This window comes from Heloderma suspectum, chromosome 1 (assembly GCF_057233095.1).
Source record: "Heloderma suspectum isolate Gila_16-S chromosome 1, 16-S_ref, whole genome shotgun sequence".
Lineage (NCBI taxonomy): Eukaryota > Metazoa > Chordata > Lepidosauria > Squamata > Helodermatidae > Heloderma > Heloderma suspectum.
Window position 1 is genome coordinate 239,968,901 of NC_139458.1, and position 18,861 is coordinate 239,987,761.

Here is an 18,861-nt window from a genome sequence, read left to right on the forward strand (position 1 = left end):
TTGGCTGACTGGAAGGAAGAAGACAGTTTAGCAGAGTAGTTGGAGGAGATGGCATTTCTGGGCTGGAAACATGATCTGGACCATGCGGGTTATGGAAAGGAAGATTGGTTAGTGTTCCTAAAAGGATGAACAGAAGGATATGTTGTAGTAAAAGGTCTGTTGTCCTAGAACAGGAAAGTGTTAGCTTTTAAAAAATATTTGGTCTCTATAAGGATGCCTTTTAAGGCCTTTTCTCCAAACAGATGTGCTCCAATGAAGGGAACCTTAGCTAGATTCCCTTTGGAGGGGACATGTACATTCCAATGTTTAAGCCAGATGGACCTGTGGGCCACAGTAGTGGCTGCAATGGAATGGGACGTAAATTGTATAGCATCTTGGGTGGCATCTGCAGTGAAGGCGAATGATTTTGAAAGTTTAACTAAGCTCCCAAATAGGGTGGTCTAGTTGGTCGTTATTATTTATTATATCTTCCATCTACAAAATACCAGCTTTAGCAAAGTAGGAAGAAACTGCTGAAGTTGTTCGGGCACGTGCTGATGCTTTCTTTAATGCAGCATCAGACCTCCTTTCTCCAGCATCACCATCCTTAGGCATAATGGCTCCAGAGAGTAGGGCAGCCACTGGTGCGTCTACTAGAGGTGTTTGAAGTTCTTCTATGATATCCTGTGGAAGAGTATAGAATCTTTGGGCTGTATTGGCTCCTTCCTTTCATTGAAGGGGGGATTTCTATTCCTCTTTTATTAATTTTTTGAAAGAGCTGGGAAAAGGTACTTCTCTGGTAGCCCTGGAAACATCGCCACCCCTCTGGATAAAGGCTTTTTCTTCCCTGTCTGTTGTCTCAATAGCTAGAGTAGAAATTGTTTTGGACAATAAAGGTAGAAAATCACCTTTGTTAAAGAATGAGTCTGATTATATATCCTCCACAGTTTCTATATCCAACCATCTCCTCTCCTCCTTCCCTTCTTAGGTGACCTCCACATAAGAGGAGTTGCTGTCATGATGAGGTTCAGGAGTGATATTGTGGAGCCTGTTACCACGACACATGGCTGTCGAACATGGATCAGGAGAATTTTCCCTTGAGTCTGCAGAACAGTCCTGGTCAGTGTTACGGCATGCTTATTTGTTTGATTGCTTAGGCTTAGATCTGTTATCGCTGTTTAAATTTAAAGGAGGAGAGGTGGACGAATCAGAGTTGAGCATGTTGTAATTATGCTTTGTGCCATGGCCTGGCCTTGCACCTTTTTATCCAGCAAATGATCTGTTAAATTATTCAAGACAGCCTCAGTATGCTGTGAGAGGACTGATAGATGTATTTGAGAAAGGCTTTCTATGGGAGGAAAGGCTGGGTTTTTGGGCCCCAGTTGCATAGTGAAGGATGAGGGAGGCATTGTATTTCCTTTTTGGTCACTGAAAGCAAAACCACTACCTAAAATGTGTGCCTGCTGAGTATGGAGGGAAAACTCCGAAGGGTGGGGGCATAATTCTCACCCTGTTGGTGGCTCTGGCATTCGCTGGGATTGACTCCTTTCCTTGTCTTCCGAGCCTGAATCCAGCCAGATGATGGGCTCCATATCATCGTGGGAGACAGTGGCATGGTCTGTAGACACAAGTGCCCCAACTCCCTCAGCCTTGACTGAGGGCAAATAATCCTCCTCTCTGCACCAGCAAGAATGGGCAGATGGCCTGAAACAGCAAGCTGTTGCTTGCTGTGCTGCTCCTCTGGGGCACAGCTGGCAAAATTGTACTTTCATCAGGAGCTGAGGTCACACGTCCATTTGACTTCAGGTTGGCTTTGTACCACCCTGACATGGGTAACCTTTCTTTTTTCTTTGCAGGTTTGGACACTGCATTTTTTGCCAGGGGCGCCATCAGGAAAGACTTAAGAAGAAGGCCAGGAAGGAAAGAAAAAAAATACAAACTTTTATTTTTTGGAGAGAAGACAATGAAGATTAAAGGCTTTTCTAGAACTGGAAGAAGAAAAGAAGATAGTAGATAGTACTTCTATGGTAGTAGAAGAAATAGGAAAAAGGCTTGTAGAAAAGAGATGATAGTTCTATCCAGGGTGAAAAGCAGGGACAAACTGGCAGGGAGGAGCTTAGGTCTAGTGGATTACTCAAAATGTCACATGGTCCCTGCTTTTCCTGGGCAACAGAGGGAGTTAACCCATTGTGTCATGCCTTCCTCACACCAACATGGAGAAAAGAGATTGTGCAAAACAAAATAAAATCCATAGGACATTATCGGCAGTACCCAAACCTTCCCACAACCTAACAGGACCCACTGCTAGCACAACGAGAAGCTAGTGGATCAAGAAGCAGCCAGAAAGAGCGGACATGCTCATTTCAGAAATAGGGCAGGTCGGCAGAGCTCACAGAAGGCAGCTCTAGTAACCTGTCCCGTTCTGGAAAGAAGTGTTTCCGCTCATTTCCGAGGTCACTGTAGGAACTGCTAGTTCCTGTTGCACTGGTGGTGGGTCTTGTGGGTGCAACAGAACTAGTGGAGGCACAGTGGCAGTACTGGATACTGCCCTATGAAAGCATTGGATTATAGGAGTAGGCTCAGGCCTGGCATTTCCCCACTGGAGTCCATAGTACAACATATTAACTGTAATCCACACTAACTTTAGTTTAAAACGGGTAATTTATATAATGGATAAATGCTTTATATAGATTTTTAGTGTAACCTTATACATGTCTACTCAAAAGTTTAATTAAATTCAATAGGGCTCTCAGGCAAGTGGGTGTAGGATTGAAGCCTTAATGATCCTACTGTAAAGAGCAGGATAATATAAAGAGGGCATTACCCAGAAGACACTGGGGTATAGACTCCCATTTTTCATTATTTACAAATGAGACATTTTATAATGAGGCTTTTATATGAAAGGGGTATATTGAGAGAATGACCTAATACACAAAGACTATTGTTTGAAGAAAAACAAAGATTATGTCCCAGCCTTATAATATTGTATTGGGGTTATCCAGTGTGGAGACAGATTGATTTAAATAACAAAGGTGCAGAGCAACTGGGCTTGAGGTAATAGTAGAAAATTGGAACTTAATTCTCCAAACTTCAGATAATTTTTGTTGTATTTAAATGTAAAGAAAGCTCAGTTGAAAATTATTTGTAGATAATATCTTATCCCCTCAAAGTTAAACAAGTAAATCAAATTTGATACTGGGATGGAAGAAATATATCATAAAAGGTTTGGAATGTAGAAGAAATGGAAAAATTAACTTATATTAGATGTGTCTTGAGAACAAAGAAGGATTTGTGATTTGTCCATTTTTCCTGAACCCTGTCACGAGTTGCAATATAATGGAAGAACAAACATTATTACATGACACAACATACATTTAGGCTGTAAACTGTAATTTGTATAAACTATATAAGCCTGTTATAATTCAAAAGGACTTGGTAGAATACTTAAAAGCTTTATGTTATATTTTCTGTTTTATCTTTAAATATCTGTTTTCCTCACAAAGCTCTATGGGGAAAATCTGGTAACATTACTATCAACCCCTTTATCCTTATTAGTCTTTTGCAAAACAAAGCAAAGGTAAGATTATGTTAAATGTTATCATCTTTGAGAACTCCAGCTATTTGTGAGAGACTGTTTGCAAGGAAACAATTGTTATTTATTCATTATGTCTCCATAAGAACGTAAAAATCGATTTTAAAAGAAGAAATTACAATTTAAACAAAATCCAGAAATTTCCCCCCGTTTTGTCCTTCTTTCTTTGGAAATGACAAGGCAACAATTCCATGCTTAATAGGGGATCACGTACTTGAAGCTGTTGCTGTAGCTGCTTGATTTCAGTAATTCCCAAATCACATTTCTTTTCCAGAAGAGCCAACTCATTTTTCTGATTTTGTTTTCTGTTTCTAACATCTTGCAATCTCCCAGATATCTGCTGGTGTTTACCATTCTGCAGAGAAAAACATCTAAAACATCAAACATCTAATCCAATAACATAAAAGCATTTCTCTAACATGCATTAGCCAACCATTGTCCCCACACCAAAACAGAAATTAGCCAAAACTATGTTGAGTCCATTTCAAAAAAATAAAATTAGAATTTTACCCTCCCTCTTCTGATCCTTCAGAAAGCTCAGAGACAACGTTTACTAAAATGAATCAAATAGATAAAACATGATAAAGGCCCAAACTCAAAATATTCTTCAGCTAATTAATAATCAGCAAAAGCAAGCCTAGGGATATTGGAGAAATCTGCAACGGAATCAAGTAAGTTTGGATTTCTATGGAACTGACCCTCAGATTCTACAGAGGACTGGCTTCTCCTGAATCACACCGATTTCATGGACTTGTGGACCATGTTTTTTTTTACTTCTTAGAATTTTACACAAATTTAGTCATAGAAAAATATATAAAATAAAAAACACTGGCCAAAAATATGCATTTTTCCCTTAGGTGTGAAATGTGCATTTTGGGGGATTTGTGCATTTTCACAAGTGCAAATTTGCTCAAATGGGAATTTGTGCAAATTTGAGAAATTGGAAAAAAATCTGTCAATGAGCAGATGACGGAATGAAAGGCACTTGACTATCCCTCAAATGCAGACAGAACGGATGTTACAAAATTCATACATCCCTAACCAAGCCCTTCAGACATGCAAGACTTTGACAAATCTGCAAGAGAAGCAAGTTACAGAACTGTAAGCTGGGCTTTGCTGTGCTAATTAAGAAAATGGAGGAAGGTGCTCCAAAGGTCAATCTAAACATGACCTGAAGGGTCAGACACCTCTGCCACTGACCAAGGGAGCCACTGACCCCACAATGGGCAAGGTTCATGAGGCAGTTTGGATTGGGATGTGGCACAGGAGAGGGAATTGTAATCATTTGCCTCTGCACCCTGATCCAAATCATCCCCCCTGCGACCATTAGCTCCAGAAGAGAAAACATTTATAGGCTCAACACCTCCATGGCTAATATCAGGTTTTGGGGGAGTACAATATGGATGGGAGGTGAATATCTCCCACCAGCCCCCTCTGGAGTTCACCTCCAAATCAGATCCTACACAGCTACTATTTGAGGAAGAAAAAGACATTGGGAGTGCCAAGCACATTGGGAGCTCCCATGTCAAGTCTACTTTGACACTCAAGAGTTCTCCCAGTTGTGGTTTTTATAGCACCATCACTCTGGGTGGTCCAGATGTTGTCACCTTCTACTAGTAACTCTACTAGTAACCCCCTTCTTCCATCTTTTTTCTTACCGTAGAAAATCAGTTAAGAAGATGGAATAGTTGCACAATAACTTCTGATCGGTAGAGCTAGTGTCAGGTTTCCTGATCTCCCCAGCACACACGCTCAGGCAATCTGACACGGGACACCCAAATCAGTGAGATTTCTTTATTGCAGGGAATCCCACAGCAAAACCTTAATGGTTACACGCTTCAGAAATTGTATAGCTGATGATCAGTAGCTACAGGCTCTGTGTAATTCCAGAACAGTCCAAAGCGAAACACTACTACTGTGACTGAGATCCTCAACGTGGTTTCTCCGTTGCCATCTCCACAGTTCTGAACACAAGGGAAGGGGCTCTGGATTCCTGGGTACCTAACCCAGACAGTCCTTTCATAGGGTTCCAACCTTGGACATGGAAAGGGAATGATTCCTGGAATGAACCCATCCAGCAATCAAAGGATAACTTCTTGAAAGGCCTAAGCAACCCACACCCATAGAGAGTCCAACTTTGAATCTTTTGTTGATAACTCCAGGCTACATGGTCAAGGCCCATCAAGATCAAGGGAAGGGCATACACACACATGCAAGGAGTTCCAGGCCACCACTTTCGCACTGGCAACTCCACGCTGCATGAGTTCTGGCAGAGGGATGTCCAAAAGTCGTCGATCAAACCCAGCCTGCCGTACACTGAGCTGACTACAAACACACAATCCACAGCAACTAGAGTTCAAGTCTATGAAAAGCCTCACAGTGCTTTTCACTGCAAATCTGTAACAATCCAAAGTTCCAGTCCATGTACAGAGTGTCTCCAAAAGCCCGGACGATGATGGATCCAAACAGAGAAGGCTTCAGGCAATGAAGATGAGGTATTCCTAGCAAAGGCAGTACTGAATCTGGGCCCTGACAGCTAGGACCCCTCCACCTGGAAGCACCCTCAGTGTCATGCCTTCTTCTGAAACTGCAGTCTCAGAGGAAGAATCTGATTCAGAACAGAAGGATCTGATTTAGGGCCTAATCAAGTTTCGGCCTGTGAGGGTGCTAGGAATTCATCTCTGCCTGATTTCACAGTAGATTGTGATCAGGAGGAGGAAGTTACTCCTCCCCTCTTCTACAACCAGAGCTAGACTGAGAAAAAGCAGACTGAAGAACATTCTGAGGAACATTCTTTGATAAGAGGCCAGGAGGCCAAATTGGCTAAGGAGGGGGCATGCCCAAGGCTGTCTCCCAGGCAACTAAAAAGGAGAGAAGAAAAACAAGGTGGGGTTTTCAACTCCATGCTAAGTTTTCCTGCAGGGCTGGATTAACAAGTGAGGAACTCGAGGTGCCCCGCCCCCACATAAAGCTGATGTGCAGGCAAAAGAGATTTGTGGTTACAACATCGCTGATCCCGGACACTCCTTTGCTGAGAGTACTCTTGAACTCTGAATTAATACATGCCTTGAATCCTGTGCATTGGGGATCCTGTTTTGGATTATACAGTTGGATTATAAAATCCTGTCTCTGCTTCCTGTTAGATTATCTGAGTTTACTTGGGCTCACTAAGGACTCTGATCTGCGGACTACGGTGAGCTGCCTGTGTTTTGTAACCTGCTGTAATAAAGGAGTTTGCTGTTTCTTTAACTTGTGTTTGGTTGCTGATGTTGTGGGGGACACGCAGTCAATATGGGAGACCTCTACAGGACAGAGGGTGACACTAGCATCTTGGGGTTTGAATAGATGGTCTTTTCCAAACCAAAGAGGATGATCTCCCCTGTAGTGCTACAGTAGTGCAAATCCCACTTCTGCAACCATAGTGTAATAACTGTACAATATAAGAGGAAGATGGGAAGAGCCTTGTTGTAGTGGGGCCAGCCTAGTTGCCTGTTTAAAAGAGCAAGATGCGCATTTTATTATTATAAATTTATTTATTTATTTATAAATATTTATATGTTGCCATTCATTATCAAATCACAGGGTGGTGTACAACATTCATTAAAATTGAATTTTGATTCTCCCTGGTTGCCTCCAGATGTATCAATGTACGGCAACCAGGAAGCACTGATCTGTAGATCTCAATGAATGGGGAGGCTGATATAGAAGAAGGTGCTCCCTCAGGTAATTTCCCTCATTTTAATGCTGGAAGGGCAAAGCTCGAACCCCAAAAAGGAAGAAAAAAAAGAGTAAGAATCTTGAAATAATTTGGTATTGCTTGACTTGCAGGGAAGAAGGAGAAAACTTTGCACCCCCTTTTAAAAACATCTGGGTTTTCCACAGTAAAGTGGGTCAACACTCCCATTTACCACTTATGGACAAGTATAAAAAAAAAATGGTATAAAAATTCCTAAGACAGTCTGATAGCAGGCTGAAAGCTAAAGTTGTAACTCTTAAGAGTACAATACACCCCGATTACTAGTAAACAGTCTGGAAATGGGACATCAAAACTTTGGTTGGACATAAAAGCTTGTAACAGTGGCCACCACTCCAGCATGCTGGAGAGCACAGAACACCAGATGGAATGGAGTGTTGGGCTGTAGGAATTTCCCCTTGACATAACTGAAGCACATCACATTGTGGAAGGAGGGGTTTCCAGTGGAAACTGGAAACTTCAGGGTGCTTCCAGATGAGGCTTTTATTATGAAATTGCACTGCCCTATTCATGGAATTTTATTTTCAGGGGGAAGAGGTCCAGTAGATGTCATCTTACATTTGTAACCCTCCTGTGTTTTCCAGCCACTGCTTCTGTCTTTTTTTTTTTACCAGAAAAAAACTATTAAGAGAAGTCAGAACAGTTCCACACTGCCTTTGACTACTGTTAGTGCTAGGAGTCTTCCATCCAGAAGACCCCCTCATCTGGAAAATAGAAAAGCCACACAGATGTGGGTCCTCACTTTTACAAAGTTCTCAGATTGGAGAAGCAGGGATTTCTAGTGGCAGAATGCAAGCTGCATTTACTACTATGTGTATACATGACATAAAAGTTCTTAAAATAGTGTCAAAACTAAGCAAGCCTGGGAATGGAGATATTTTGTTAATTTTATTAATAATATTTATTAGCCTCCCTTCTATGTAAACATTCACAGGGTGTGTGGAGAACCTAGTCTTGGGGCAGGGGTCTGTACACTAGGGTTACCTGAGTTTGCTGACAGCTTTATTTTTCTGGTGTGTGGGTGGTGCCGTTTGGGCTACATAAGTGCTAGCCTGGAGGACTCAAATTATTATTAGCATCTATAATGACAAGCAGGATGTGCAACAAAATGCTGCTGCAAGAAGCTCCTCTGCTCAGGTCCCAGCCACTCCATTCCATCATGTCTCCCCCACCCCCCACCCCCAGTCCCTCCTTCCTCCCACAACAGTGAGTCAGCATTCCATGGCCACTAAGCACACTCAGCCCTCTCATGGAATTGTTTTGGAGGTCCCCCACCCCACCCCTCCCCTCCCCTCCATTTGTAGGGGGTTTTTCTAAAGAGTTTTTGTATTTCCGCAAACCTCAAGGTTCTCCAAAGCCTGTTGATAACTCCCTCTTCAGTGTGAGCAGTGCCATTTTGGCTACATAAATGGCACTCACAGCCAGAACAGCAGAAATGGAGGAAATGTTGCAAAAATTTCTAGGACGTATTTATTGTTAAAAGCCTGGACAAAATAAAGTTATATTAATGAGTATGGAAAAGCCTGTACTCTAATAAATGGGAAGATACTCTAATGTGTGAAAACACAATTCATACAGTCGGGGCCGGAAATATTGGAACAAGGATAACTGTTTTGGCAGTTGGCCTCTGTATACCACCACATTGAAGTTGAAAGGAAACACATCCAGATGGGAGTGAAGTCAGGACTTTCAGCTGTAATTCAAGGGGTTTGACAAAAGTGGGGCACTAGCCATTCAGGAAGTACAGCCAGTGGCATACACACACCCCCATCGTTGGTGGCTCATAAGTAATGGAACAAATCAACATCATTTCAAACTTAAGGGTCCCCTTTAATACCTGGATGAAAATCCTTTGCAGTCAATGACTGCCTGAAGTCTGGAACCCATGGACATGACCAAATGCTGAGTTTCCTCCCTTGAGATGCTTTGCTAGGCCTGTACTGCAGCTGCCTTCAGCTACTGCTTGTTTGTGGGTCTTTCTGTCTTCAGTCTTGTCTTCGGTAAGTGAAAAGCATGCTCTATTGGGTGGAGATCAGGTGACTGACTTGGCCATTGAAGAACATCCCACTTCTTTGCCTTCAGAAAATCTTGGGTAGCTTTTGCTGTATGTTTTGGGTCATTATCCATCTGCAATATGAAGCCGCGTCCTATCAGTTTGGCAGCATTCGGCTGAATCTGAGCAGAAAGTATAGCCCTATACGCTTCAGAATTCATCCTGCTGCTTTTATCAGCAGTCAGGTCATCAATAAACACCAGTGAACCGGTTCCATTGCAGCCATACATGCCCATGCCATAACACTGCCTCCACCATGTTTGACAGATGATGTGGTATGCTTTGGACCATGAGCTGTTCCTTTCCTTCTCCATACTTTTCTCTTCCCATCATTCTGGTACAAGTTAATCTTGGTTTCATCAGTCCAAAGAATCTTATTCCAGAACTGGGCAGGTTTTTTTAGGTGTTTGCTGGCAAAAGCTAATCTGGCCTTTCTGTTCTTGAGCGTTACCAGTGGTTTGCACCTTGTTGTGAAGCCTCTGTATTTACATTCATAAAGCCGTCTCTTGACTGTAGATGTTGACAGTGACATGCCTACCTCCTCAAGAGCGTTCTTGCCCTGGCTAGATGTTGTGAAAGGGTTCCTCTTCACCCTGACCAGAATTCTGCGGTCATCCACTTTAGTTGTCTTCCGTGGTCTTCCAGGCCTTTTGCTGTTGCTGAGCTTGCCAGTTAATTCCTTCTTTTTCAGGATGTTCCAAACTGTTGTATTGGCCACCTCCGCTGTTTTTGCTCTCTGATGGGTTTATGTTGTTTCCTCAGCCTAATGATGGCCTCCTTCACTCACATGGACACCTCTTTGGAACTCATGTTGGGAGTTCCAGTGAACAGCTACCAAATGCAAATGTAACACTCAGAACCACCTCCAGGCCTTTTCTCTGCTTGATTGGTCATGGGGTACCCAGGAAACAGGCCACACCTGGCCATGCAACTGCTTGTCAGCCATTTGTTCCATTACTTATGAGCCACCAACAATGGGGGGGGGGTATGCCACTGGCTGTCCTTCCCCACTTTTGTCAAACCCCTTGAATTACAGCTGAAAGTCCTGACTTTGCTCCCATCTGGGTGTGTTTCCTTTCAACTTCAATGTGGTGGTGTACAGAGGCCAACTGCCAAAACAGTTATCCTTGTTCCAATATTTCTGGCCCTGACTGTAGTTGTAGTTCCACATGTCTTTTGCAATTTATGACTCACCAGTGCATCTAGTTCAAGATTAAGGCTCTTCTTTTTAGAGGCCAGCCTGACAATTTCTTCTTGTTCTTTATTACGTTGATTAAGAAGATCTTGACGCCGAATCCTCTCCCATTCCAGGCGCCGTTGACGCTCAAGTTCTTGCTTTGCTGCCTGCAGATAAAATAAATCAGTAGATGTCTAACTACTAAAATACAATGAATTTTGATGAACTTTGATTTCATATACCATAGCTAATATACCATAGCACAATATTTTCTAAATCTTCCAGGGGTTGCTATTTTTCACTGGGTTTGCCATGGGCTGCAGAGAAAGATCAACAGTGTAGGGAACGGAAGGGTTGACATACTTATTTCCCTTACCATTTTGCCGCCATCACTCTGGCAGATAGACCCAGTAGCTGGAGGCTATTTGACATCAGTAGCAGACTGAGAGGAAGTCCTCTCTTGGAAACTGTTACAGTCAAGGTGGGTTCGCCATTTTTAACAGGTTTGCTATCATGAACAGGCATCCCTTGAGGTCACAATTTGGGGAAGCAGCAAGGATAGTATGCTTTTTGATGGGTTTGTGTCATCCCCTGCCCCACAAGCTAATCTGCACTATTTGGTTGTTTAGGCACCAGGTTAATTCTCTTCTTCTCTCATTTAGTGACACTCTACTGATAGATTTTCTCATACCTAGGTTAAACTGTTAGCCAGCTTCTCATGATTTTGTGATGAGAACAGGAGGAACAGAAAGGGAGGTGACGTTGCACTATATGTTAAAAAGACATATCATTAATCTTTGTGAACCGCCCAAAGAGCTTCGGCTATTGGGCGGTATAGAAATGAAATAAATAAATAAATAAATAAATCTCTGCACAGAAATATAGGAGGATGAGCTTGGTAGCCCCATCGAGAGCATCTGGATCAAAATAAATGGAGCAAAGAATAAAAGGAACATGGTGGTCGGAGTCTACTACCGGCCACCCAATCAAGGAGAAGACAAGGATGAAACTTTTGAAAAGCAAATTGCCAATGTTTCAAGGAAGCATGATGTAGTAGTAATGGGCGACTTCAATTTCCCCGATATTTGTTGGGACACAAATTTTGCAAAACATGGCCCCTCCAAGACATTCCTGACTTGTGTTGCTGATAATTTCCTCCTACAGATAGTAGAAGAAGGAACTAGAGGATCGGCTATACTTGGCTTGATCCTAACCAACAGAGATGTCTTAGTGGATAAAGTAGCAGTTATAGGAACTCTGGCGGAAAGTGACCCTGTTATACTTGAGTGCTTGGTTCTAAAGGAAGCAAAAGCTGAGTGTAGCCAAACCTGTACCCTGGATTTTAGGAAAGCCAATTTTAACAAACTCAGAACAATAAGAAGTAAGGTCCCATGGCAAGCGACTCCAATGAGAAAAGGAGTCCAAGTTCGGTGGGAGTTTTTTAAAAAGGAAATTCTCAAGGCACAATTACAAATAATTCCAACAAGAAAAAAAGGTGGAAGACAACAGAAGAAGCCAATGTGGCTTCACAAAAGCTGAGACATGACCTGAAAACAAAAAAGAACACATACAGGAAGTGGAAGGAAGGCCAAGTAATGAAGGAAGAGTACAGGCAGGTAGCACAGAATTGCAGGGATGGAGTCAGGAAGGCTAAAGCTGAGAATGAGCTGAGTTAGCGAGGGATGCTAAAAGCAACAAAAAGGCTTTCTTCAGATACGTGCATAGAAAAAGACAGAGGAAAGAAACAGTGGTTCAACTATTCAGAATCAGACTCAAAGAGTGCTTATCAATGGGATCTTCTCAAACTGGAGAGAGGTAACGAGCCGAGTACCGCAGGCTCAGACCTGGGCTCAGTGCTCTTCAACATTTTTATTAATGGCTTGGAGGAGGAGGTACAGGGAATATTTATCAAATTTGCAGATGAAAAAAATGGGGCAGGATAGCTAATACTTTGCAAGACAGAAAAAAATTCAAAGTGATCTTGATAGGCTGGAGTGCTGGGCAGAAAACAACAGAATGACATTTAATAGGGAGAAATGCCAAGTTCTACACCTAGGAAAAAGAAACCAAATGCACAGTTACAAGATGGGAGATATGTGGCTCAACAACACTACAAGCGAGAAGGATCTTGGAACTGTTGTCGATCACAAGCTGAATATGAGGCAACAATGTGATGTGGCTGCAAAAAAAGTGAATGCTCTTTTGGGCTGCATTCATAGAAGCATCGCTTCCAAATCCCAGGAAGTACTAGTTCCCCTCTACTCAGCACTGGTTAGGCCTCATCTGGAGTACTGTGTCCAGTTCTGGGCGCCACACTGTAAGAAGGATGCAGACAAACTGGAGAGAGTTCAGAGGAAGGCAACGAAGATGATGATCAGGGGACTGGAAACAAAGCCCTATGAAGAGAGACTGAAAGAACTGGGCATGTTTAGCCTTGAGAAGAGAAGACTGAGGGGAGATATGATAGCACTCTTCAAGTACTTGAAAGGTGGTCACAGAGAGGAAGGCCAGGATCTCTTCTCTATCATCCCAGAGGGCAGGACACGGAAGAATGGGCTCAAGTGACAGGAAGCCAGATTCCGGCTGAACATCAAGAAAAACTTCCTGACTGTTAGAGCAATGCGGCAATGGCACGAATGACCTAGGGAGGTGGTGGGCTCTCCCACACTGGAGGCATTCAAGATGAAGCTGGACAGCCATCTGTCAGGGATGCTTTGACTTAGCTTCCTGCATTAAGCAGGGGGTTGGTCTCAATGGTCTCATAGGCCCCTTCCAACCCCACTATTCTATGGCTCTATGATTGTTTTTATTATTGTTTTTAGTATTTTGATGTATAAGCCGCCCTGAGGTGAGATAAAAATATCACAAATAAATAAAGGAAAAAGTGATGTGAATATTCTTCTGCATTTCAGAATAAATTTATGTATGTAAGAAAAGATTACTTACAATATGCACCTAGTTGTGTACCATTTGTTATGCAAACTGAAGATTACCTACTGGGGGCATTTTGTATTTTGCAAGGTTCAGCAAACAGAACAGCGAACTTAACACAAAGCCCTCTGTAATGGCACTGAGGCATCTGGCAGCTGCTCTCTTTGCATGTCATACTACCGCCACACTAGCTTTCATCTCCACTAAAGTAACAGTTTGATTAACTTATCCCTGGTTTAACATCTTCAAGAGTTAATATAAATGTAAGCCATACTCTAAAAACTCTGGAGATAACCATGAACTGTAGGCCAAATGATGGCATCATGAAGAGTACCGTTCAGCAACAGTATATCCAATGATACTGAGTTCAGCTCCCCCCCCCCCCCAGTTCCAGTGTTCTGGTTACAAATAGAGATGTGTGAACTCTTAGCTGAAACTGGAAATGGCAATTACAAGCAGCATCAGAAAACACTTGAAAAGGATTTTTCAAACTGTTCTACACTGGCTCATAATTATTGCGCATAAATTATAACTTTCCAGGACATGGGCATATTCTTGCAGTGCCACTTGGGAACCATACTACAGGGGCAGAGGAAGGCAGTGTGCTGCCAGGCAGAAGTTTGGATTTTGAAATGCACCAGGTTTCTACATTTTTATTTTTGCAATTTTTTCTGAATGACTGGTCATTGTAGGTTACCCTTAGTGGTATACCATTTTAAAAATGACTGGTTTGTTTGGTGAATTTTTTTACTTTGTTATTCATAGGGCAAGGATTTTTCTTTTCTTCCTATAAATGGCCAGGTTCAGATAGTCCCCTCTCCCTCAAAACTGGACTTCAGACTCTCTTTTGTAAAATTTACATGATGCATGTCCTGACCTTGGGATGTATATGAGCTTTTGAGACCAAATTAGGGTACAATTATATGGAGATAGTCATCAGCCTCTGAACTCGGAGGCTGATGACTATCCAATGCAGGGCAGCTGCAGAAAAGAGGCGATCCTCACCTCCGTGCTCCAGCCACCCTGCATTTTTGGCTAGACAGCTGGGGAGCTTTGGAGTGGGAGTGGGGAGGCTGCACAGCGCATAGGAAACTGCGTAACGTAGCTTCTGCAGTCTCCTCTCTTCCCTGCCCCCGGGACCACCCCATTTTCCCCATCTCTGTGCTCTGTTTCTGAGCACGGAGATGTAGCCAGCATGGAGAGAACTGTGCTGGCTATTAGGGGAGGGGGAGGAGAACATGATTTCTGGGCTCTGAGGTCAGAGCCACGGTTCTGACCTCAGAGCCCAGAAACTGAAAAATCCGATGTCCTCCAGATGCTGTCTAGGGGACACACGATTGCTCCCTTAATTGCTTAAGTTAGAATTCACAAAGTGAAAGTCAAAGGAAGAGTAAAAATAAATCCAATTTTCCTGGCTGTTAGCTCTATACTCAGACCAATAAGTAAACGTTGTGTTTTGGTTCCCACATACTCGAGGAAATACCTTTACCACAGTGACAAATGGAATACATAGGGCTGTATCCAATACTGCCCCTGCCCTAGCAGGACCTTCCACCAGCACAATGGGAACGTAGCAGTTCTCAAACAACTGGAAACGAGTGAAAATGCTAGCTTCTGGAATGTTGCAGGTCAGCTGACCTATCCCATTCCGGAAACGAGCATTTCCAGTCATTTCCAGGGGTCCCTTAGGAAGCAATAGTTCCTAATAGTCCTGTGAATAAAACAGAACCAATGGAGGTGCAGTACCAGCAGTATTAGATGTTGCCCATTTTTCTCACAGATTTAATAAAAAAATATTTGGAACAACCTCCCGCCTCTCAATTTCTTTCCTCTTTTCTTCCTCCCTTTGTTTTTCCATCTCCCGTTGTTTTTCGAAGTGCCTTTCTAGTTCAAGTTGTTTCTTCCGTTCCTGTTCCTGCTGCTCCCTCTCTCTTCGCTCCTTTTCTTCCCTTTCCCTCTGTGCCTTACGTTCCACTTCTCTCTGCTGCTGCTCCAACAGCACTTGACGTCGTTTCTCCAGTTCCATATTGCCTCTCTCATAGTTTGCTTTCCTCTTATCCTCAAATGTAACTAGATTAAAGAACAGTAAATGGCAGCAGGATACAAAAATTGATCAAACACAGGTTCTTCTCTCAAACAACATTGAGTATGAAACACAGGTATATTATTAGGATAGGTAACATTAAGAAAAGTACACTAACCAAAGGAAGATAAGTGGAGAAGTATTAACTATATGTACAGGGTTTTGATTTGGTTTTAAGTCTCAAGGGTTCTCTGTATCCTGCTGCTCCCTTAAGCCCAAGTATTCTGATATATAGCCTTTCTGCATTAATCTTTACTGCTGTCTCAATTTTACTCTTTTTTGATGTTGACAATGTATCATTTCTGCTGTAAACAACATACACTTGGGCCCTGCAATTCAGTCATGAAGTACTCAAATGGCTTCTATTAAATCAAACTGAGGTCAAGCATGTACATCTGAAATAAGGGATATAACTAAGCTTCTTTTTTTTAAAGACAACACTGCACTCCAATATGAAAAGCATAAAATCCCATTGTTACCTGGAAGTTTTGAGGGAGGTTCCTCTTCTTGCCTTTTCTGGTGTGTTGGCAGAACACAATTAGCATTTTCAATACACTTTCCACTTCTAGAGGGAAGAAACAGTAGATTGATTTTTTAAATTTTAGGTCATTTAGCATTTCTTGTACAATTTTAACAACATGTCACTGTTATGCACCTCAAAGAAGGTGGAACTAACTCAGGAGGTAGAGTTAGTGGGAGAGGTTGCCCGGCTTTGGCCATATCAGTTAAATGCATAGCTAATATGAACTCCTCGGCTTTCAGCTGTCCATTACCATCAATGTCAGCTAAGGACCTAGGAAAGACAGAACAACCACGTTAACAGAACAGAGAGAACAGGGGATATCATTTTCACTGTTTTGGTACAATATCTTCATGGATACACATTATCATGGACCAACTTTGAAAAAGGAGAAGCATAAACATGTTTGAAACATTGTTAATGTTTTAAATTCTTTGTAGTCTATGAACTGGAGAATACCTGTTTAGAGGGACTATGGATAAGATCCAGCCATGTTATGCACTCTTATGACCATTGATTTTAACTGGAAAATTAAGCACATGTTTAATTCTCCTATAGTTAGGAAATATTTAGTATAACGTTTTAATTGAAGTTTTCCTTGAGAACAGAAAACAACCTCTCATTAGTTTACTGTTTTCTGCTCTGAGACTTATATCTAAATAAATGAAAAACCAAAGCAGTAAAAACCTGAAAGAAATGAAACAAATATAGTAGTCTTCTTTCCACCACAAATCTGCAATCATGGAATAGGCATAAAATAAATAACAGCACAGTATTAAATATACAATATTGGGAATTACAGTTACAGTATTTTTATCTACGATTTCTTCAAAAATTACTCTACATTTGTTTACATTTTCAAGCTATTATAAAGTACCACAAAAGTATCAGGGTCTTATCAATCCATGAGTAAACTTACCAAATAGTAGCTAACTGGGTCTGGGATAGGTTTGATTGCAGAAGGGCATTTTTTGCCTGAAATCCTTAGTAAATCAAATATTAAAATTTACTGAGTATGTTAATATGAAAATCTAGTTAGACCAAAGAACTAGTGATGCAGACTGTAAAAAATTAAACCAACTAACTAAATTGGTTTAACTTTAAATCTCACCCCAAAGAGACATGGCCTTGCAAAGATAACCTCAATAGCACAATCCTGTACATGTTGACTCAGACATAAGTCCTACTTCACTAAATGAGACTTACTCTGAAATAAATGAGTATAAGACTGCAGACTCATTTACACATTCATCAATATGCAAATGCATTTAAATACTACATTTATAATGGGGTTTCACTTCCCTATCTAGACCTAACAGCAGCTAGTTCATTTGAGGAAAGTTATTTATTATACAACACATAACAAAGGCTTAAATCCAATGTCTTTCCTCCCCCCAGCAGCCCCTGTGCACCCTCCATATCTGCTTTGGAGGGTTCCCAAACCCTCCAGAGCAGATTTGGGGGAGGGGAAATCCCTTCCACCAGTGATTTCTGTTCTACTGGTGGAAGGACACCATTGGATTCAAGCCAAAGGCTTTTCAGTAGCCATTCCCTTTCCTTTAGAATGATAACCCTTTTAAAACATATCACATGAGGACAGAAGGGAAACATTTTGCCAATTAAAAGTTATGAGTTGTGGCAAACAAATCTTCCCCCCTGTCTTCAATGCCCCTGACCATAAATACATAACCAGGCATCTACAGGTACCAAAATCTGCATTACTACACATTTGATGCTGATTCTTCCCCTTCAACCCCACCCTCCACCCCCATGACTCATCCATGACAAGGTACATGCACAAATCTCCTGGAGGATGTATGATCAGGTCCTCTCAGGCTATAGATTGGTCAGTTTCAATTTCCAACCTCTCTATGGGAGTTCCCACCCTGCACAGAATTACCTTTGCTTTATCTTCAAGTGGCTGACAAAGAGTCAAAACGGGACTTTGCTGTGCTGTGGTGTCTCCGATGTGTTCCCCCCATCCCTCGCAACTGCTTGATGAGTTATTCTTAAGATTTAGATTCCTAATAGTAAAGTCTTAGCTAATTGATTCTCGTTTTTATTTTGTTTTAAAAACTGACCATTTCAGACCTTCTCTCTGCTTAGTTCTTCAGTAAATATATTCAACTGAAAACTGGAGTTGATTTGGTTCTCTTGCCTAGCCTAAAGGTTGCTCTTACTCATGCACTGGACTTCTTAGCATACATGTTAACCTGGTTTTCGTGGAGATCAAAGGAAGCTTTGGCAAAGTGGACTATCTTTCTCCATAAGTGTAAAAATCTGAACCTCCATGTTTCATGGGTTCTGGCAGTGAATATCTCTAAATAGACAACAAAAGGTGTCCTGCAGGGTGTCCCACTTCACAGAACTGGAAGTAGAGAGACCTGTTTGTCACATGAATAAACCCCAAATCAATCTTGCACAGAGGTCAACTAGGAAGATGTACATGTAGAGCTCTGTCTGTCAGAAACTATAACAATAAAGGGTAAAACAGAGTGTGAACTCTAAAAAAATATTGTGTATCTTTTAAAAGTCCATATCACCTTTTATCAGGTTAAATCTAATACTAACCTGACAGGTATCCACTCATCCCTTTATCAAGACTATTAAATTTCTGCCTGTATTTTAATCTGGAGGCCTGAGGAACTGCCCAATCTGAAGATCCAGTCTTGGGTGAATTCCCAGTTAGTGAGGTAGTAGAAGAGGAATTTGAACTGCAATATGAAAACAGAGTCGCGTTTTCAAGAAAACTGGTATAACACAAGGCTAATG

The 18,861-nt window shown here is 41.8% G+C and overlaps 1 protein-coding gene across 14 annotated transcripts in view; it reads right to left on the reverse strand.

Annotated features, from left to right (window-relative positions):
• The window catches only part of ITSN2 (intersectin 2), a 196,167-nt gene that overhangs the window by 126,633 nt on the left and 50,673 nt on the right, over positions 1–18,861 (reverse strand). For all 14 annotated transcript variants that reach the window (XM_084821842.1, XM_084821915.1, XM_084821797.1 and 11 more), the window contains 7 exons: positions 18,661–18,803; positions 17,009–17,072; positions 16,225–16,362; positions 16,049–16,134; positions 15,294–15,556; positions 10,573–10,722; positions 3,786–3,926 (listed from right to left, as the gene is read on the reverse strand). In XM_084821842.1, the coding sequence (XP_084677968.1) occupies positions 3,786–3,926; positions 10,573–10,722; positions 15,294–15,556; positions 16,049–16,134; positions 16,225–16,362; positions 17,009–17,072; positions 18,661–18,803 (985 nt within the window). The remainder of the gene's footprint in view (positions 1–3,785; positions 3,927–10,572; positions 10,723–15,293; positions 15,557–16,048; positions 16,135–16,224; positions 16,363–17,008; positions 17,073–18,660; positions 18,804–18,861) is intronic.